Source organism: Narcine bancroftii, chromosome 2 (genome assembly GCF_036971445.1).
Source record: "Narcine bancroftii isolate sNarBan1 chromosome 2, sNarBan1.hap1, whole genome shotgun sequence".
Classification (NCBI taxonomy): domain Eukaryota; kingdom Metazoa; phylum Chordata; class Chondrichthyes; order Torpediniformes; family Narcinidae; genus Narcine; species Narcine bancroftii.
In genome coordinates, this window is record NC_091470.1 from 74,668,328 (window position 1) to 74,691,160 (window position 22,833).

Here is a 22,833-nt window from a genome sequence, read left to right on the forward strand (position 1 = left end):
CAGTGCTGTCTTTGAACCTGAAATATTTTCTTCTAGAAAGTTGATCAGAACATTCAACATGCAACGGGTGCATAATGTCAGCATTACGGTCTGGTTAGTGTAGCAGTTGGTGCAACTTTCCATAAGTCAAACCTACTGGGGTTATAGGTTAATTGGGTGGCACAGGCTCATGGGCCGAAAGGGCCCGTTACTGTGTTGAAATTGAAAGAATAATGTGTTGTGTGCTACGGTAAGGAATGAAGCCAGACAAAAAAAAATGGATAGAATATATACCACAGTGCAAAGTTAGGTTCACTGACAAATACAATGTAGGATCTGCACACAGCAAGGACCTCAAGCAATGATGATGGCATGCAGGAAGGAGATGGAGAATCTAATGATGTGGTCCAGGACAACAACCTCTCACTAGATGTAAACAAAAGTGAAGGAGTCGATCATTATTTCAGGAAGCAGGTCTGCTGAGATGGAGGTGGCATATTTTTAAGTTCAGATATAAATGTGGTTCCTACCTTGTTGATGCCACAGCCAAGAAGATGCACCAATGCCTCAACTTTGGGAGCCTAGAAAATTCAGCAAGTCCCCAACATCACTTACCAATTTTTATGGGTGCACCATAGAAAGTATCCTGTCAGAATGCATTCCAAGCCGGGAGACAAACTGCTCTGCCTAAGACTGCAAGATGCTGCAGAGAGTTTTGAATGCTATCACATAAACTGCCCTCCCCTCCATTGACTGCCTGTAATCTCTTGCTTTCTTCGAGGAAGCAGCCAACATATTAAAGGATCCATCCCACCTCTGCTCTCCCCACCCCAGCTTCTGTTGGGCAAAAGATGCACAAGTTAGAAAATGAGACTTGAGAACAGTTGTTTCACTGCTGTTATCAGAATCTAATGGACTCTCATTAGTAATTGTACTGTTTTCATTGAACTCTTAAGCTATGCTCTGCATTTTTGGGTGCTACCCAGCCAAGTCAACCTATTCATGGGTACAACATAGAAAATAAAGCAATATATATTTCCACTGCGTCTCAGTACACAGGACAAACAATTCAATTCAAGAAGCATTCCCACAAATGGTCATTTGAGAACGGACAAGAAAATCCATTATCAGGATATAGTTTGAGGAAATATCGAGCACACTATCAGGTTGAACTCTTCACTCTTCCTTCAGACAAGTGGAGTCAGATACTGCAGTTGGACCGGGTTGCCTTTCCAACCAGAAGATGACGTACAGGTGGCCGGCCTAGGTTTTAGTGCTGTACTAGGGAATGAGTAGAGCCAAGCTGGTTGCCTCACCTAGATAATGCTGAGTTATGAGTTGGAAACAGAGCTGATGCGAAATGGCTCTCTGGCTGAGGACCCCATTCACAAGGTGACTACAAAAGCTGACAGAGATTAGGAATCCTGTGGCAAGTAACTCATCACCTACCTCCCCAAAGCCTGTCCTTCATTCACAAGAGACACATCAGGAAGGTGATGGAATACTCTCTACTTGCCTGGATGAGTGAAGCTTCAACAACACTCGCTCGAGAAGATTGACATTACCCAAGTTATAACAGCCATTGCATTGGTGCAGAGTAGCAGCAGTTTGTCTAACCTACTAGGATGCACTGCAGCAGTCACTAAGAATCCTTCACCAGCACCTTCCAAACCCAGGATCTCTACCAGCTAAAAGGTCAATGGCAGTGAAAGAATGGGACCAACCACCACTTCCAAGGTGCACTATTCCTTCACTGCTATTGGGTCAAAATCCTGGCACTCTTCTGACAAATCTTGTGGGTGTATCAACACCTGAAAGGCAGACTGGCTCCAGAAATCAGCTAAGCACCACCTTCTCGGAAATAATTAGAGAATGGCAATTAAATGCTCAACCCGTGAAGCCCACACCTCTGGAATTAATATTAAATAAAATTGTTTGCAGATGGAATGAATGTCATTTGCCACTTAATAATCCATGCATGAGGTGTTTTTGTCTTGCAGTGCGCAGACATGAAAAACTTCACTTACTGAGTAGTGAAGGAAATAGAGCAGTTTCCAGTAAACGTCTACGTCCTCTTCCCTAGCGTCTTTCACCAAATGTATCATTGGATCAGTATAACTGACTGTTTAACATGACCGTTCTCATTGTGGGATCATACTGTGTACTAATTGGCTGCAGTGTTTCTTACAACAGTTGCAATGCTTCCAAACTAGTACTATAGAACACTACAGCACTGAAACAGGCTGTTTGGTCCATCTAGACTGTGCTGAACTATTATACTGCCTAGTCACAAGACCTGGACTAGCCCTCTATACCTCTCCCACTCACATACCAATCCAATTTTTCTGAAATGTCAAAATCGAGCATGCATTGAGTACAATGTTGACTATGCATTTTTACAGAGCTTGTGCACTGAGGCAGTGCAAGGCAGCATTTGAGAATGCTTTTACTACACGGTACTTTGCACCAAGGGCCTCCCCGGTCCAACAGCTTGCGTGTCTTTGCGTTGTAATCCACTGTGTATGGTGCCTGGGTTCTGGACTTTGAGGTGACCTTTAAAGTCATCAGGTAGAAACTGGGCATGCTCTCATATCCCAGTTCATTCTAGTCACTTGCCATGCAGGGTGTGTGCTGTTTAATGTTTGAGCAGGCAGGTGCCAGTAATTCCCAGCTAATGACGCAAGCTGAGGCAATGTTGCCCTTTACATGGGTTGTTTACACAGATTCAACATGGTCCTTACTCTGCCTGCCCGTTTTTGAGACACTTTGTACTTGCACTCCCGTCTGTTGCAGAAATCCTGAACTTTTGACCTTCTTAATTCCTTGCCCCTATCTCGCCCTGTGCATCCTCACCACTTCCGTTTATAACAACTGCCCCTTTATCTCCTTTTCCCCCCAGTTGCCCTATGACCCTTGCACCTTTTCCGTCAGCCCCAACTCCATTGATCATTTTGCTCGTCAACCCCATCCAACTCTGACCACCCTGGGAATTTGGATCCCAAACCCCTCATTACCTTGCCTCTCTATTCCCTGCAGTCAAACAATGTCTTCCTTTTCATATGTTCTTCAGCATCCTCATCTCCGTCTCTAACATTCTTTTCCTTTACCTATTACCCCATTTCCCACCTTGTCAACTCCCCCGCGCCCCCACTTGTGGGTCAACTCTGATCTGGTCCAGCAACTACCACGAGCATCCTGACTGGAAAGGTTGGCCAATTGTTTTCCCCCCAAACTCCACTTGCTTTGCCCTCCATACTTAAATTATCATTCTGCCCCATGACCACAAAAGCCAACCAAACAGAGAACAGTCTGTTCACTCTCCAATTTCACCATCAGTCTACGAGTCCCAGAATTGGGTTCCAATGAGGGACTAGAATTCTTCATGGAATGGTTTATCCGGTCTCTAGAAGTACTTTCAGTTGCAAGCCCATTCTGCAACATTAAAATAGTGTTTCTGATCAACTGGATCTTGTCAGAGCAGAAGGGGAGCATTTTGGGTACTGAGATCCAGAGTTAGGAGAGACCTTGCTATAAAAATCAACTGCTAAGGAGCAGTTTTGTTTTAAAGCAATGCAAAGCTGCTATGAGGCAATGTTGCTGGGTTAAAATAAATCAGGATGTTGGAAGAACTTGGTGGGTCAAAAAGCACTTGTGGAAGCAAAAGGTGACATTTCATTTTGAGATACCGAATTGGGACTGAGAGGGAAGAAGAAAGATTGCCAGTACATAGCAGTATGGGGTTAGAAAGAAATAGTAGGTGATGGGTCGAACAAGATGGGAAGGGGGGATGGGATACTGGGCCAATGGAACCATGTGGGAGATGTGAACAAAGGGAGTGGAGAGGTGAGTAGGAGGTGTGCAGGGGAGAGTGCTGGGACGTTCATACCATTGGGTTGTCAGCTACCCAAATGGAATGAGATGCAAGGCTTCACCAATCGTTCACTAGCATCTACTTCTGCCCCATCACCCACCCACCTGTTTCCATCTGCCAATCACCCCCTCCCATCTGGCTTCACCAATCACCTACTAGCTTCTATTTGCCCATTGAGTATCCCTTTGCATCCACAAATACTGCTGAGTTTTCCCTTTTTTAAAAAAGTCCTGATTCCTGCTTCTGCAATCTCTCGTTCTTGTAATTCTGCTAGGCTGTAATCGTTGAGAGGTGTCTCGGTTTCTGCTGAGAATCCCTGAGAACAGTGCTTATCTTGAAACCAGCTCGAAAACTGACTCTGTTTTCCCAGGAAGGCTCTGTAGTGCCCCCAGTTGACAGTACCTCCCACCACCAGTTTACAAATCAGCTTTTTTTAGCTTGTAATATTTGAGATGCAAAGAATCTTGGCAAGGACTGCAGGAGGGCAAGGCTGCATATGTACAGCACACTCTCTTATCTCTTGTTTACACTCTTGTATCTCTTGTTTGTGCTCTTGTGGCCAGAGGGAGGGATGAGAGGAGAGGGGGGTGGGGGGGGGGGGGGGGGGGAATATGCCAAGAGAAAAATAACTTTTGGAAGAAGTAGGGAGGAAGCTGGATTGATTTTAAAAACCTTTTCTGATTTTAAAAATCAGTCAGTATTGATAAAGGGCTCAGGCTGGAAACATGGAGTGCTTTTTGAATGAGATATTCGATGATGGTTTTAAAAAGAAAGACTCCAATCTACTGGAGGGACTCAGTAGGTTTTGAGCAGCATCAGTGGGAGAAAAAGAATGGGTGGGAACCCTTCATCAAGACTGAATGCAGAGGGGAGGTGGACAGTGTAATAATGACAGTGTGGAGGAGTTAGACGATAGGGGATTGGTGAACTTGGCAGATGGGAATTGTCAGGGGTGGAGATGGGCTGTAAGTTGGCGGTCCCAGACAAGTGGCGGGGGGGTGGGGGGGGGGGAGATCAGAGGAAATGAAGGCAGGTCAAGTGGAGAAAGATATCATACACAGTGAGCCTGGGATGTGATGAGTGGAAAGAAAGGTTGCCAGTCCTGAAATTTGAAAAATAAAGAAGGTGACGGTGAGATAATGGGACCTTCTGGGGAGACGTGGAGGACAGATTGGACTGGATGAAATTGAAGGGGGAGGGAATCCTCTGTGTGAAATGTGGATCGGATGGAGCCAGGAGGAAGGGAGCGGGTTGGGTATATGATAAAGTTGACAAAATGGAGGAGGGGAAGAACAAATGTGGATTAGATGCTTAAATTGTGGCCTCTGGTCCATTTCATGTAGGATTCTCTGAGTACTGTTTCAGAAGAGTGTGGTGTCGTCCCTTCATCCTGGCAAATTTCTACCGATGTGTGGTGGAAAGTGTGCATCACAGTCTGGACACCAATCCGAGCATAAAGCCCTACAAAGGGTAGTGGATACAGCCCAGGACATAACAGGCAAACCCCTTCCCACCATTGAGAACATCTACAGAGAACGCCGCTGTCGGAGAGCAGTAGCAATCATCAAGGGTCCACCCAACTCAGCACACACTTTATTCTCGCTGCTGCCATCAGGAAAGGGTGACACAGGGCTCACATCACCAGGTTCAGGAACGGCTGCTACCCCTCCATCATCAGACCCCTCAAAGACAAACTCAATCAGGGACTTGTTTAAGGATTCTTACTTTGGCACTTCATTTTTTTCCTCTCTCTATAATTGCAGTCAGTTTTGTTTACATTGCTTTATTTGTTTACATCTGTACATTTTGCAATGCCAATGACTGGTAGTATTGTTTTACCTGCAGGAAAAATAATCTCCGGGTTGTATGTGATGTATGTACTTTGACAATAAATCTGAAAGATCTGAGAGGCATAGATAGAGTGGGCAGCCATGTATGTATTTCCCCAGGCCAGTGGCAAATACCAGAGCACATCTGTTGATGGTGAAAGGAGCAAAGTTTAGGGGAGACGTCAGGAGTAAGTTTTTTTTAAACATAGAGAGAGAGTTGGGTGTCTGGAATATATTGCCAGGGGTTTTGCTGGAGGCTGGTGAAATAAGGATATTTAAAAGACTTTTCCCACCCAATCTCTCACTTCTCTTTTCCTGAAATGTGAGCTGTTTCCCTTTCCATATTTTCTGTCAAATACTAGGTGTGAAAAATTATTTTTTCCTCACTTTGCTTTCTGACATAAGTTTGATGGGCCAAATGCCCTCCATCTATGCTGGCTCATGGAGTAATCCCTCCATCCCTTTTCCCTTATTTCCCTGCAACTTATTCTCTCTCACAGTGGGCCAATGAATCTATCTGGATGTCTTTAGAATGCTGGAGGAAACTGTAGCATCTTGGGGGGATGAAATGGTACAAGCAAACATACAAACTTCACATTGTCAGGTGTCAAGAATGAACCTGGTTCACTGGAGCTGTGGGGCAGTGTTTCTCCTCACTTTGTCACTCTGCCTGTTAGTTGAAAGCACCGCCCACCCCCTCCCACTCCCCACCCCGGTGGAGGAGTTTCCCAAGGGACCAGAAATGGAGGAATGCAGGGGAATTGTGGGAGAGGTGAACATTGCAGAACAAGAGGGCATCTGAGGTGCTGCTGGACCTGGAGTTGACGTGGATCAGAAAGAACCAGTCCCCATGCCACGTATAAGGCAGGTGCATCAGATATTCATTTGGAGGGTTCTAGAATGGGCAAGACTGAATATTAAAAAAAAGCCTTGATGAGAGATTTGGGGCAGATGAATTGTGGTGGGGCAAGTGAAAGACGGTCTTGTGGAGGATATGGGAATGATAATTAAGCTCAGGTTCAAGTGGGGTGCTCACAAGACAGCTTGGTGCTTTCTCATTGACCAGGTAATGATGGGATCAGTAACTTGATAACGTTGGTGACAGAGACCATAGGTACTGACTGCACATCTAACCTCTGCACCCTTTCCATTGTCCCTTGCCAGGATTATCTCGAGTGCATCATTGATGCTTCAGATTTGCCTATCAGACCTGAGCATGTCTCTGCACTGTTTGGAAACATCGAGGACATCTATGAGTTTAACAGGTATGGAGAGATGACATCCTCTTAAGTATTGCATCCCTGATCATTTTGTCAATTCCTTTATTTTATCCTCACCCACTTTCTCCTCTTTTGATTATTTACCAAGGCTCGTGTTTAACTTGTATTTGGTTCCTGCCATGTATTTTAATATCTAACAGAGCATTTAAAGCTTTATGGTGGTTTTGATCGTTCAGAAGAGAGAGAGAGAAAGACACAGAGTTCTGCTGATGTGGGATGCTGGTTCAGATGGCTGAAGGTAAACAAGGAGAATGCCAGCAGTTGTGGTGACCTGTAAAACACTAACTTAGAGATGGTGCGTGGACTTGAAAAAGGAAGTTTTGTACGTACTTGGAAGTGTACTCTTTTATGTAAAATTGTATACTACTCCCCCTCCCCTTGTAAGGATGAAGTCTTGATCCAGCAATAATAGGGTCTTCATCCAGTGGGAGAGAATGATTGATTGCAATGTTGGCATTAGAGTGGTTGAACTGTACAACACCAAAACAGATCCATACCAGCCAAGGTACATTCCCAAGCTAGTCCCATTTCCCCATATCTCTCTAATCCTTTCCCATCCATTAACCTGGAAAGCGGAAGCTATAGAAGCAGACTCAGTTTTGACATTCAAACACTTAGGAAGGGTTTGAAAGGATATGGGCCAAATGCAGGCTTGAGACAAGCTCAGAATGCCAACTGGGGCATGGTTGAGTTGGGCAGAAGGGCTTGTTCTATACTGTAGGGCTCTATGACGATAACTTTTGGGTATTGTAATTGTACGTTCCTCGCATTACTTTTGAAATTTCACTCTTGTGTCCAATCCTTGTAAAAATACATCAATGGTATGTTGTTCCGTGGTCTTCTCGGGCTGAGCACAAAGCTGCTTTCAGGGAGTTGCCAACTCGATCCAGCAGAAGTAACACAACACTGGGGAGGTGTAGGGCTGTGGGAAAATATTTGGGTTTTGAGAGCAGTGCAGATGCTCTGATAGAGTATGACAAAACTCTTGCCAAGTTATGCCAACTTTGCAAGTGCCCTGATTAATATCTGGTTTAAACTGAGTCTGCTAGTGACTCTCCCAGGATGAATCCCCAAGATGCGAGTGGGTTGGTTTGAAACTTCCAACCTCCGAATGGTCAATTTTTCAGACCCCAAGACCTTGGGTGGATTGATGGTAAGGTCTGTGGTCTTGTTATTTTTCACCCGTCCACCCAGACGTGATCTCCTCTTGGCTGTGTTTGGCAGAAGAAGCAGATTTGCCAATCATTTTTGGGTGGCGGTTAGAATCCTGTTCAGAGTTAGATTGTGGTAATTTGCTGTTAATTGTCTAAGGCTGATGTCAGTCAGTCTCACTGCTATATATTGATTTTTTTTTCCTTCAGCTAGGACTTGCTCCTTTTCTAGAGGTGAGTTTGTGCCCATCGGATCCTTGCCAATGCTCACCACTCCTGTGTGCAGTGCACGTGTGCTCTCCTGCATGTTCTATTGGTGAAGGACTCCCTTTCTTTTCTCAGTGATTTTTGTCTTTTATCTGTTTCTCTCTTTTACTTTTTCTTTTGAACTCTCCTCCTTCCTTGTCGCTCCTCCCACCCCCACCCCTCCTCTTTCTTCCTTTCTCTTCCTCCTTTGTCCCTCCTTTCCACCACACCCCCCCTCCCCCTCCAACCTACACACACACACAGTTGTTCTACTCGCTCTCATTCAGTTGGTGTCTTGAAGGGGTGTCAGCGTAAGCGGCAGGCCCGTCAGTCCATCGTAATCTTCACTGACTATTCAGCATCCATGGTTAACTATTTGTTCTCACCGCATTCCTATAAACTCACCCCCTAGATCACAGCACTTGCTTACACACTAGGGGGCATTTACATGGTCAGTGAAACTACTCGTGAGCTAGATTTTTAGATGCAGTAGGAGACAGAAACACCCTGGGAACTACACATGGTAACAGAGTGAATATGCAAGCTCTACCCAGACAGCGTTGGGGATCAGATTTGAACCTGATTCACTGGAATTCCAAGGCAGCAGCTCTGGACACAATACTGAGCCACCCATCCTTCTTCCCATGTCCTTGCTCTGCTTCTCTCCATACTCAGCAGGTACTCCGCTGTGACTGATTGCCGGTGACTCTACTGCCTACAGCCATCCCTGCTGAACTTGGGTTGCACCAATCGCCAAGCAACCAATCTGCCCATCTCTGCTCTTGTCTCCCCTGGCGATCTTCTCAGTGTAGCTTTTGAATTGTAGATGCACAAGCCTGGATTTCCCCAGTCCACCTGCCAGTTCATTCTACTCCAGACACAACACATGGACTGCTTCTTTCCCTTGCATCTGACTGTCTACTTTTGTACAATTTCTTCCTTCTGACTTCACGCCTTCTTTATTTGTCACCTTTGGTTTCCTGACTCTTATCACCTTCTCATCAGGATTTATTTTTAGTCCTTCTACATTGTCACATCCAGAAGCTTATCAGCAGACAGAGTGGAGGACTATTCACCATTATAACTGGATGAAATGCTCCAGTCCCTTGCTCCAAATAAAAGAAAGCACTACAAGATCTCACTTGTGTCCTTAGCCTCTGGAATAGAAATGAACTTCACCATGTAACGCACATTATAAATAAAACATCCTTACTTCTGTCAGTTTCTGTGCGCCAAACTCCTCAAAACCATCAGACTCTTTGGAGGCTGCACTTGGTATTAAACGTGAACATCAGATGCTGCTGGCAGAGATTCTATGTTCCTCCCCTGGGGAAGGACCAGGCATCCATCTCCAGTGTAATTAGTGATGCGACGACATCTTCAGGTGTTGATAAACCATTCCAGGAAGGAATTCCGAACATGGTCACCGTAATGTAGGAGATGCTAGCACGAAATGCCACACTCGAACTGAGGGACATTGGAATAGGGGTGTTATTTAGATTAATATCCTGGTCACTATATGGTGTGGTGAGTGAGAACAGTTTGGTTCCCAGATGTCTGGGCACTCGTGGACTGTGACATGTGTCTGAAACCGCTCGCCGGGTAGTGACCACTTCGACAAGCAGTTGGTGCACCAATGGATTCTCTGCTGCCTGGTTTCTACTAGTACTGGGGTATGAAATGAGTGACTTGCAAACTGTGGGTAAACTCACTCCCTTTATCAGACTGTCTTCTTTTTTCCTTTTGATGCAAAAATTTATTGGATTGAAACTGGTGAGCTGGCAAATTTTGTTGGACATTATCTGATATCTACTATTTGTTTAGCTTATCCCTCCTATTCTTTCCCATTCCTTTCCCTCTTTTAATTGTCTTTTCCCCTAAGTTTCTTTTGAATTTCCTTTCTCTCTGGTTCTTTCGCCCCCTTCCTCCTGGCATCGTCCCTCACACCAAGTTCTGCTCCAGCTCTTTCCACCTCCAGCTTCTCTCCCACCCTTCCTCTCTCATAGATTTTCTCTTTTCACAGTGACCTGCTGCAAGATCTTGATAGTTGTCACCATGATCCTGTTGCTATTGCAAGGTGCTTTGTGGACAAGGTGGGTCGAATTTTAACACACACTAGAATGCTCTCAGGAAAGTAAGGGCAGTGGTAGGCCATCGCAGTACAACCTTCTCCCACAGATATGATGCACAACCATGACCTGTGCCCAACAGTTTTGTCAGCCCGAGGAGTTAGCTTACTTTATCCAAGTTAAACGGACAGCGCACAGTCGTGTACGTTGAGGCATTGGTCTCCTCCACAACTGATCAAGGTGTCTTGGGAGACTTCCCTTTAGGAGTAGGCCTGTTGGAGCCTGAACCAGACATTCCTTTCCCTGCTCGGTTGGTCCTTCCAGGGATTAATTTACTGCATTTGCGGAGCTATTTGGCTGACTAAGGGGTGACAGACAGGCAGTGGCATTGATTCAGATTTTCAGATTTCAGATTCATTGTCAGAGAACATGCATGACATCACATGTAACCCTGAGAATCTTTTTCCTGCAGGCAGGGCTGAATTGCCACTTATTGGCAGTGCAAAAAGAGCTAAATCAATGTACACATGTAAATAAATAAATAAAGCATTAGAAACAAACTATGCAATACAGAGAAAATCAATAAACGACACAATAAAGTCCTTAAATGAGTCCCTGATTGAGTTTGTTGTTGAGGAGTCTGATGATGGAGGGGTCGCAGCCGTTCCTAAACCTGGTGCTGTGAGCCTTGTGGCACCTAAACCTCTTTCCTTATGGTAGCAGTGAGAGCAGAACATGTGCTGGGTGGTGAGGATCCTTGATGATTGTTGCTGCTCTTCAATGGCAGTATTTTCATGGAGATGTTCCTGAGGGTGGGGAGGGTTTTACCCATGAAGTCCTGGGCTGTGTCCACGACCTTTTGCAGGGCTTTAGGTTTTGGGGTATTGGTGTCCCCATGGCAGACCGTGATGCAGCCGGTTAGCACACCTTCCACAACACTTCTGTAGAAATTTGCCAGGGTTTCTTATGTCATGCCAAACCTCCGCAAACTCCTGAGGAAGGAGAGACGCTGACGTGTTTGCTTATTGACGTCATTAGTGTATTGACTCCAGGAAAGATCCTCCGAGATGGTGACTTAAATTTGCTCACCCTCTCCACCTCTGATTCCCCCACCAATCACTGAGAAAGAAAATGCAACATTTGTGCAGAAAATCAAAGTTTTAAAGGGCTCAAACTCTCCAAACCTATGGCTTGGGGTTTATCTGGAGGAAAAATTCCATTAAATTTTGAACAGAATGCCAACCATCTGAAACCCACACATTTCCCCATGTTCTGTATCGTAAACAACAGTACTGGGCGAGCTCAGCAGGTCACACAGCATCCATGGAAAGCAATCAGCTTTCAGTATACCAGAAAAGGGGCTCCAGCCTGAAACGTCGACTGCCCATTTGCATTCCACGGATGCTGCAATGACCTGCCCAGTTCTCTTCCTCACCATCTGCAGACTTCTTGTTTCCCTCCTTTATTGCAGTGTTATTTTTTATGAATGAAGCCTACCCATGACCCTGCATTATCTTAAAAGGTGAATCCAGGGTTTCCTGTTCGTAGGTACATTCTGCACATAACCACCTTGGCTGAGTGAGTGAGAATGTTGGGAGGGTTTTCTCATTCAGTTGTTGTACTGTCTGCACTCCGGGGAAGTTTCAAAGCCTTTTATTCTCTCTTCCAGAGTCAGGATTTTGACATCTACACCCAGTACTGTACCAACTACCCCAAGTAAGTATATAGCCCACTTGTTGGGCAAAACACATGCTAGGGTTGGGGGGGGGGGGGGGAGAGGTCTTCAATACGTAATTAGTGGCTGCAATTATGTAAATAAAGGCAGACAATTGCCAGAATCCACAATGGCTCATTGTTTACGACCCATGATGGTGGTGGTGTCCATCAAGCTGACTTTGAATGTTGTTGGTTGGATTTCTAGTTCTGACAGAGAGCATATAAAACCTAAAAAAGTAATGAAGCATAGATACAAATCCCTTTGGCCTACCACTTCTATGCTAAAAGGAATGGCAAATTAAGCAAAGCTCCTCTGCCCACATGTTTCCTATCCCTCCACATCCTTGCCTATTCATGTGTCTATCTAAAAGCCTCTTCAGCTTTTAAGCTGCAGCACCCGGGTAGCCCTCCTGGGACCCAGGTGTGATGCCTCTAATACCTTTCAAGCTGAGGGAGAATAGCCCCAGTAAATTGCCAATCTGGCAATTTACGGGGGATCCTGCCCCTGCGATGACGCGGTAAGGGACGCGTCACACAAACTAGTCTCCCCCGTTTTCCCCCCCCCCCCCCCACCAGCTGTCAGTCTCCCTCCCATCATCAATCGCGCTCCACCTCCCCACTCCGCGGCAGCTAACCCCTCTGCCCCCCTGGGGCAGCCGACCCCTCCGCCCCTGTGGCCCACCAATCGCTGCACTCCCCCCCCCCCCAAATGCAGGACCCCTCTGCCCCGCTGGTGACCAACTGGGTCGGCCATTTTCGCTTTGAAGCCATGGGAGGATGCATCCTAGGTAAGTTTTAATGGGTTCCCTGACTACCTCCGAGGTAGGGCAGGGACCCGGTTGATTTCCGACATGGCTAACTGTGTCAGACCCTTTCAAACTGCCCTGTGGATGGGGCGCTAACCAGGCAATTGGTTCATCCCATTTTACAGGGCAGTTTAAAAATGCCTCCTGCTACTATTGTATCTCCTGTCACCACTACTCCAGATCTAGGCATCTAGCACTCTAGGTCTCAAACTTGTCTCACACATCTTCTGTAAACTCTCTCCCTCTTACCTGAAATGCATTTCTTCCAGCATTTGACATTTTTTTTAATACTGAGAAAAATATTCTAATTCTTTCATAGTCCTGCAAACCTCTGTCAGGTTTCCCCTCTGCTCCAGGGAAAGCAACCCAAGTGTGTTCTTGTTCATGGGATCAAGTTATCACTTCGGATATTCGAACATCTAATTTAGGTTGCCTTTTCTTGTGCAGCAACACAGTTACGGAGAAAGGTTGTGTGGCTTCAGTCATGTCAGATGTGGGAGACTTTGGTTTTGTTGAACGAAATAGGAGCAGGAGTCGGCCATCTGGCCTGTTGGGCCTGCTCTGCCATTTAATGAAGTTAAGGCCCATCTGGCTGTGGACCCGGCTTCTGTCAAACCTGCCTTTTCCCCAACAGTGAAAAAGATGCTGTGGGATCATTTTCATTCCAAAAACAAATGATCTGTTGTATTATTCATATTGACATATATGACCTGTCTAATGCACTCATTGATTGTGATGTATGTTCACACAGCTTTAAGTTACTGAAGGCACTATATTAAAAGATTTTTTTTCCCCGAAAACATTAAAGCCAAAATATTCATCGGTGCACAGTCGTTTATATCATTGACTTATCAATCTTTAAAATTATAAGGGAAAAAAGGAGGAAATTATTTTCAGCTGGTAGGAAGGCCAGTGTCCAAAGAAAATGATTTAAGACAATATGCAAAAGAACCAGAGTCAAATTGAGGTTAATATTTTCTTTTTCAATACTTTTATTGGTTTTGTCAAATAAACGATCCATAGGAACATAACAATAAAATAAAGTATTAACAAATCTCGTATAGCAATACAAGTAGTACTGAGACCTATGTTACATTAAAAAGAAAAGCACCCTAGTAATTATCTAATTCAATCCCCTCCCTTTGGAGGCTACTGGCTAACAACTTCTATTAATAAAAAAAAAAGGAAGGTAAACCAAAAACTAGTTAATGTTACAAAATTTGAAACTAATTAAGAAAAGAACCCCATAAAGAAACAAAGTTAAGATTCACTTCCGAAGTGGAGCATCTAATTTTTGCCAAAGTCAGGCATGCCATCGTATCGGACAACCATTGAAAGAGAGTGGGAGGGACAGCATCTTTCCATCTCATTATATATGGCCCCTCTGGCGATAAGGGAGGCGAGGGCAACTACCTTGGGTTGTGAAGCAGTCAGAATTAAGCCAGATGGCCCACTTATTCCAAAAAGAGTAGGAAAATGATTTGGAGTCAAAGTAATGTTAAGAACTAAAGACAAGGTACAAAATACCCCTTCCCAAAAATTGGAAAGAGAAGGACTCATAACCAGGTCATAAGGTACAGTGGACCTTCTTCAGTTATACATTTGTCACATTTAGAAGAGTGATTAGAATAGAATTTAGCCAATTGAACGTTGGAATAGTGGGCCAGTGTACTACCTTAAATTGTAATAATGAATGCCTAGCACAAAGAGAGGATGAATGCACTCGTTTCAGAATAGAATTCCATGTAGTTTCAGAAAATGGCTGTTGAAAATTGGCAAGTTGATTTGGAAAACCCTTCTGAATGATTGCAGCAGGAAGGAAGGCATTTTGGTCCATCATAAAAGCTCTATGTAAAAGCAGTCCAGCTTGCCCAACTCTCTGTCTTCGCCTCTTGCTCTATACCCTCTGTCGTCTTCTACCTAGAAGGGAGGTGGATATTCAGTAGGGTAAACTCTCTTTGTTAGTGATCAAATGCACACATTGCTACTTTGAAAGGGGAAACATCGTGACAGTTTCTTTGCCTGATAAAATGAAGCATAGAGTGGAAATTATAAATGGAATAATGACATCACTCTACAAGCAGTAACTTTTAAAAGGAAACTGGTTAAGTGTTTAAGAATGTGGCAGAATGAAAAGTATTGGTTTGCTCCAAAATAAACCAGCAATGCATGATGGGCTGAGTGGCACCATTTTAACAGTGTGACTCCCTCTGAATTTCGCATGCCTGTTTCACTGATTTGGCTATCTTCCTCCCACTGTTGTCTCGTCACTTCCCTCCTCGCACCGAGTGAATCGCCCTCTTCACCCTTGTGTCTCCTGCAGCTCTGTGGCGGCCTTGACCGAGTGCATGAGGAACAAGGTCCTGGCCAAGTTCTTCAGGGAGCGCCAGTCGACGCTGAAGCGCTATCTGCCACTGGGCTCCTACTTGCTGAAGCCAGTGCAGAGGATTCTCAAGTACCATCTCCTGCTACAGGTAAGCACGAGAAAGGGCCAGATACTGTTGCTGGCCCATGTTAGAATCTGTCCAGGGAATCAACCCGTGAACTCTGCCTCCGCAAAGAAAAAGCGGCTGGCGGCACAGGTAACGCCAGCTCATCGTAGAGATGTATCAATGGATCCAGATTCCCCCCCCCGCCAACAGCACTGTGGGAGTTCCTTGGCTGTAGTGGTTCAAAGAAGGTAGCTCTTCTCCTTGTTTCTGTTTTTGGTGAAATTGTTTCAAGTTTGTGTCAGGATAAAACCTTTTGAAACTTTCTTCCCTTGGTGTGTGCACTGCCAGCCTCACCTTTTGTGAGGTGCTTGTTGATTCAAGCTCCATTTTTCAATATGCGACCCATCTGCCACCAGTGCACGTAAAATGGGAGTCATTCGGCCCATTGTTCACCCTGCCATTCCATCATGGCTGATTTGCTATCCTTTACTGCCCCATTCTCCTGCCTTCTCCCTGTAATCCTTGATTCCCGTCCTAATTAAATTTACCTCTGCCTTAAGTATCTCCAGTGACAAATTTTACGGATTCACAACCCTCTGGATAAAGAAATTCTGTTTTCTAGGGATTTTTTTTGTATTCTAAAGCTGTGCCCTCTGGTCCCAGATTCCCCCACCATAGGAAACATCCTTTCACATCCACTCTATCCAGACCTTTCCATGTTCAATGGGTTTCAATGAGATGACCCCCATCTTTCTAAACTCCGGCGAGTATAGTGCTAGATCCATCAAATGTCCTTCATATGATGACCCTTTAATTCCAAGGATTATCCTTGTGAACCTCCACTAATATATCGTACCCTTTCTTAGACAAGAAGACCAAAACTGCTCACAATCCTCCAAGTCCGGTCTGACCAAAGCCTTGTAAATCTTCAGTGTTACATCACTGCTTTTATATTCTATCCCTCTGGATATGAACAAAGAACAGAGCAAGAGATGCTTGCCATTCCTCATCCAGATGGTTCTGCTAGGCCCTCCTCAGCCCATTGCCGAGGCCAAGGGCAGTAGACAGGGAGCCAACGCCACCTGCAGGTTCCCCTCACCATCCTGGGAATTGGGTCGTTCCTTTATCTCTGCCTAATCTGGATTGTGGAACTCCCAACCCAGCAACGCCAGAAGGACTTCAAGAACGTGCTCACCAGCACGTTTTCCCAAGCCCAATTAATGGTGGGCAACAAATGCTGGGATGCCAGTGACAACTTGCCTTCTGAATTAATTTTAAAAAAAACCTACGCTAACAGTGTAATGATGCAGGGCTGCACTGGCAGAGGTGGTGTTTTACAGAAGGAATGTTAAACACCGCACAACGCGCTGGTCTTCACAACCTAGGGTGGATGTACAAATTCCAAAAGGCTGTTGGAGAGGAGGGGGGGGAACCTCACCACTGACCTGGCCAATAATTAAATCTCTACCATGATCAAGACTACATGTTATGATGTTGCTTTTTTTATGTGAGAGCTTCCTGTGCAATTAATTACCTGTTGTATTGTTCATATTGAAATGGATGACATGTCTAAAGTACTCACTGACTGTGAAATGCGTTCACAAAATGGTTGGCGCAGTGGTTAGCGCAACGCCTTTACAACGCCAGCAATTGGGACCGGACCTGAGTTTGAATCCTGCACTGTCTGTAAGGCCGAAATGGTCTGTTATCATGATGTATGTCAAAAAAAATTTTTTAAAAATTAAAAATACTTCTTCTCTCCCTTTCTCTTGAAAGGATGCAATCCTGTAATTGAAGGCACTATATTAAAGTTTTATCTTCTCTCTGAAAATATTAAAGCCGATAAATTCATTGCTGTGCCGTTTGTGATTGAATGTTCACCCATAAATGAGTGAGAAAAACCATTTCTGGTTTGTTTCTTATCACTCCAGAATCTCAAACAAAATGTTCTCCAGAGTGAACTGCTCATCTGCATCTAACAAAATATTAACCACTTATCGAGTGATGCAATTGACCTTTGAGATTGACTTAGGAAATTGATTTGCGTTTGTCCCAGGACTGCATGCAGTTGGCTAGTCATATTTAGAGAGTAGGGCATTGGACTGGGACCATGCATCAGTAAATGCTCTCCCTCATGGTTCTAACACCCACGAATTTCATGTCCTGATCGTGCAGCTCTCTGGTATTTCATAGGCACAAAGGAGGTAAAAATGATGCCCACAAATAGAGACATGTCTCCGACTCGTCATTCATCACTAACACAACAGTGCCCTGATTTCTAAGAACCCACTCTCTCACCCCATTCCTTCCACTTGGATGGCCCTGATCCTCCAATTGCCTTGATACAGGCCCTGAATTTGAACATAATGTGCTAAGGTGGGATATCAGAGTCATGGATTGTGTTTAAGAATATTTTTCCAGGAATGCCAGAAATTTGGGACATGTCATAGATAATGAATATCCCGAGCCATAACGATGCTTAAATTATACAGTTTGGGTTATATGTGGAGCATCCTGAAATGACAATATTTGAGGGCTTCTTCAGCGATTCAGGGTAATTGGCAAGTTGTAGATGGGTCCATATCATAGGCATATCCATGGAGATATGGTATAGAGGTTACTATGAGGGTGCAGGGTAGGTGTGTCTGCAAGTAAGGGGGGCCGTGGAGGCACAGGAGAGCAGAACTAGAGCTGCCTAAAGGGCCGAAGTTGAAAAGGAAGTGTTCATGTAATGGGTATCAATCTGCATATAAATAAATAAATAGAAACCCATAAATAAATAGAACCACATGGAGTGTAACGATCGAAGAGGGAAAGCTGTCAAGAGGAAAGGAGCCGGTGTTCTAATCGAGTAGTAGAGCGGGATTGATTTGCTGCCTTCTGATATTCCTATCTGTAGGAAATAGCGAAGCACTTTGATGTCGACCAGGAGGGCTATGAGGTGATTGATGAAGCTATTGACACTATGACAGGTGTGGCATGGTACATCAATGACATGAAGAGGAAGCACGAGCACGCTATCCGCCTGCAGGTATGCAAACATGCTCTGTTCACTGAGCCGCTCCCTGTTGCAGGACAGCATACGCACAACACTCAACTTGCTCCTCCATATCCTATCTCTATCAGTTTTGTTCCTCGCCCTCTCACCCGCATGCCAGGTGGAGCCCCAGTGGGGGTGTTGGGTTATGTGGGATACATTCGTTCTCTGCTGAGATGACGAAGCTGATTTTCACGTTGCCTTCCCAGGAAGTACAGAGCTTGCTGATACATTGGAATGGGCCAGATCTGACGACGTATGGAGAGCTTGTCCTGGAAGGAACCTTTCGGATTCACCGGGCCAAAAATGAACGCACTTTATTCCTTTTTGACAAGGTGTTGCTACTGGCCAAGAAAAGAGGAGAACACTTCATTTACAAGAATCACATCATGGTATCTCCTACATCCAACTGTTTACAAATCAGCACATAGGATTAAATGCACAGAGGTCTATCGATGGGTAACTACCTGGGAGGGAATTATGGACTGGAATCTAATTGAGGTCTCTGGATGATTTGCGGTCTAATCATAAATATTCAGAGGTGAGATGGTGGCTAGAACCTAATCGAGAAGTTTGGGTCATTTTGAGAGCTGTTTTAGGCTAGAATCTGTTCAGGGGGTTTGTATGTACCAGCTGGAAACGAATCTACTGTGGATATAATGAAGTGATGAATACTCAGGGAGCTTGCAGAGAGACACTTGCTGCTAGGGCTGTAGATGCCTGCCAGAAATCTCAGGTTTATCCCCTGTGAAAACCAGAGAGGATCATTAAGGTTAATGGCTGCTGGCCCAGACAGGAGCTAATGAGAGTAGGTGTTGTGGTTGTCACTTTGGTCATGGGGTGGGGGAGCTCAGGTTGGTTTAACAAAGAAAGTAAAACATCAAGCTTGGATAGCAATGGGTTTGTTTTCTCCTCTCTCTAACAGTGCTCTGCGTTAATGCTCATTGAAAGCACAAGAGACTCTTTGTGCTTCGGACTATCCCATTACAAGAACCCAAAGCAGCAACACACTGTCCAGGTATGGAGACATTGGTTCGAGGAACACCGGTACCACGTGGAGCTTCTTCTACTCTCCGACACCAATATCATTGCCCATCTTAACCTCCCTGACCCTCAATGCTTTATATCCTGAAATAGTCAAGCATTTGACTGGTGCCCTGTTAAGGTGCTTAACTATTTCTCTTCTTTTCCACAGTGTCACCGCACTATTGGCATTACAAACATGAGGGCAGAAATTTTTTTTCCCTCAAGTGTTGGTGGGTCTGTGAGAAAACCTGGCCTCAAAACAACAATGAAAGCTTTGACAGCTTCCAATGCCCAAGGTTGTATAAGCTGAAAGGAAGTTTCTAAATGCCACTTACACTCGGACATTTAAAGATCAAAAGATCAACTAAGTAATTAAAATATTTCAAAATACATCCAAAAACATATGAATAATTCCAACATTAGATGACCAAAATAAATTTTGAGAGAGGTCGCTACCTTCCCCTTGGCCTTAAAACCGTGAACTTGCGGTTTCCTTGGAATGGGTGGAACCTTGATCGTATACCAGCCCAATACATCATTCACCAGACTGACAGCGAGGGGGTGTCAGCAGGTTCCTGGGATTCAACAAGGACTCCAGAAAGAGAGAGAGAGAGAGAGAGAGAGAGAGAGCGTGTCGACAGGTGCGCGTGAAAATTTTCAGACTTGCACTTCCATAATACTTGTCTAGATGCTCCTCAAATGTTGTGAATTTCTCTCTCTCTGCCTCACTCACCTCAGGAAGCAAATTAAACACCCTCTGTGTGAAAATATTTCTTATCAAAACCTATCAACCCTCACTTCAAACATATGCCCTCTTGTTTTAGATATCTTACAATGGGGAAAATATATTTTTATTAATCATCTACACTAACTCTTCTGCTCATAGTTTTATTCAGTAAAACCCCTGGTATCCAGGACCAATGGGGATTTGTAGATGCTGGATAAGTATATTTTCCAGTTGCTTGAGACTTGTTTTTACAATGCATAACTAATACACATATGTTATGAATAAACACTTTAAAAGACAAAAATACTGTACTTACACTGAACAAACTTCACTTGCATGAATATATAAACCTTCAGTCGCATTCTTTAAAAACATTTAACTGTCGCTGCATCTGCAGGTTCCTCCCCCTCCACTGGAGTCACCTGAAAGATGAACAATAACATTATAGATAATTAACCCTCCCCTCTATTTTTTTGCTGGTTGCTTGAATTCTAGATGTCAGAGGTTCTATTATATATCTTGAGTGCTTGCATTTTCCAGGGAGATCCAGCCTATTGTTTTCTGTGCAGTGGAGGAATCCCTGCAAGAATGCATCCGGGTATGGGTCCAAAGAAATACATAGACTGAATTAGATGCTCCTGCATGGAGCATCTCAGCAGTTCGGTGAAAGGAGGAGAAAATAATTTGCATTTACAGCACTTTAAACTACCACAGGGGCATTGAAAACAGCTTACAGACCATTTTGCAAAGCTGGAAAGATGACATTCAATTTGAACACACTAAGCTCCACAAAGCAGTGATGAATTTTCAAATTAATCCATTCTGAGAATGAAGCATCGATCAGAATGCTACAGAAAATGTCCCAACTCTTCAAGATCATGTCTTAGGATTTTTTTTTTGCATTCACCAGTGAGGGCATGCAGGGTCTATTTGTAATATTTCAAATGGAGCCCCTGCTTATGCAGCCCCTGTCAGTCTTGTCCAGAGTGACCTCTGTGCTTTGTGCTGAAGTCTGAGTGAGATTTGAATCCAAAACCTACCTTATCAGTAACCTTGTCCTTGGTTTATAACTCTGCCTACAACATTAAGTGTCAACACTTCAAAAAGAAACATTTCAATAAGCCCAGTTTTGGAAGGTTCCTTCAGGACTTCCAATGTCTCGGTGTCTCTTTGTATCAAGTAACCATGACACTCTTGCCTTCCACAGGCAAAAACAGTAGAAGAGAAACGTCTCTGGACTCATCACATAAAGAGGCTGATTCTTGAGAATCACCATGCCATCATTCCTCAGAAGGTGAGCTTGGTGTTGAAACTTAACGGGCTGTGCAACACAGTATTTAATGTCAAGTCCACCATGATTTTACAGGGAAGCATAATAGTCCAAGTTAGTCAGTGGCAGAATTCTAATGCAAGAGCTATACTTTGTAATCCAGGGTAATTTCAGACAACTATGATGGAAGGCTTTGATGGAGTTGCCAAACATTTGTTTATTTTTGCTCTGGGACCTTAATGGGTGCCTTCAGGTGAAATGTCTCTCTAATGGAGTGCAATGGATAACAAATCAGTTGTTTTATATGCAGGTCATTGGTAGCAAGACCCACTGATTTCATCTGATTGAACTGAACCAGCCCAATCTTGGCCAAACCAGCCAAAGCAAGGGCAACTCAATCAATCAACCCAATGAATCATTCTCCATGTCACTGATGCCAGCTTGAAATAATGCTTTGTGCACAACAACTTGGCTGTGGCTTACCTCTTAGGCCTTCCCACACCCAAGTCTGGCTGGTGCTGAATGTTCAACTGCATAGCCCTTGGGATTCTGACTGTCCAGATTGATGATGAGAGATGGTTGGTTTGAGTGTGTTTATTTAATGCAAGGCATGGCATATTATCCTGGATGTCAGCTCTCCTACGGCAGGTCCTTGGTTGACTAGAATTGTATTCATGCCAATATATATTCCCCCTACTTCACCTTCCCCCCCCAACCTCGGTATGAAGTGTCTTAATCTTTTGTTTCCTTTCAGGCAAAAGAAGCCATCTTGGAAATGGATTCCTATTGTAAGTAAAACTAATAAATTGCCTTAAAACATTGCCTTGAATTTATAAATCTAAAATTTCTTTCCTGAACAATAAAAATTGGGTAGGTCTTGAATGATTTCATATCTCCAGGGATTGAGGAATGAACCATGAGGGCATAGTGAGATCCTACAGGCCATTATATCTGTGCCAACCATCGGTCCCTATTTATATTAATCCCATTTACTAGCATTTGGTCTATAGCCTTTTATGCCTTGATGTGTCAAAATACTTAAGTGGCCTGTTTGGCTCCTTCAACCCCTCAGCAATGAATCTTGAGTATGTATTAGGTGCAGCTCCTCTGTGTGTTAGTCAGGATCTCCTTTCGGAATGACTTGGCCAAAATTTGGTGCCACTTGGTTCCATTCTATTTAAAGTGACCATAAGGAAACCAGGAGTGTGCAATAGAATGGATAGCCTGAGGGAATGTTGCAGAGGGATTGGAAGAGCGATTGGCTATGTTGGGGTTGAGGAGTGGAAGAGAAAGGAAATGTTTGACCTGGGACTCAGTGCATACCTGGGTTGATGGAGGAGCCAAGTTCGTGGAGAAAGCTGGATAGTAGAGGTTGAAAGCTGAACAAAGGCAAA

At 44.3% G+C, this 22,833-nt stretch overlaps 1 protein-coding gene across 1 annotated transcript in view; it reads left to right on the forward strand.

Annotated features, from left to right (window-relative positions):
- LOC138753751 (pleckstrin homology domain-containing family G member 3-like) overlaps window positions 1-22,833 on the forward strand; it is a 204,071-nt gene that overhangs the window by 152,860 nt on the left and 28,378 nt on the right. The window contains exons 4-12 of the mRNA XM_069917117.1: window positions 6,844-6,944; window positions 10,380-10,449; window positions 12,095-12,141; window positions 15,271-15,421; window positions 18,279-18,410; window positions 18,626-18,808; window positions 19,342-19,434; window positions 21,377-21,463; window positions 22,194-22,227. Coding sequence (XP_069773218.1) covers window positions 6,844-6,944; window positions 10,380-10,449; window positions 12,095-12,141; window positions 15,271-15,421; window positions 18,279-18,410; window positions 18,626-18,808; window positions 19,342-19,434; window positions 21,377-21,463; window positions 22,194-22,227 — 898 coding nt within the window. The remainder of the gene's footprint in view (window positions 1-6,843; window positions 6,945-10,379; window positions 10,450-12,094; window positions 12,142-15,270; window positions 15,422-18,278; window positions 18,411-18,625; window positions 18,809-19,341; window positions 19,435-21,376; window positions 21,464-22,193; window positions 22,228-22,833) is intronic.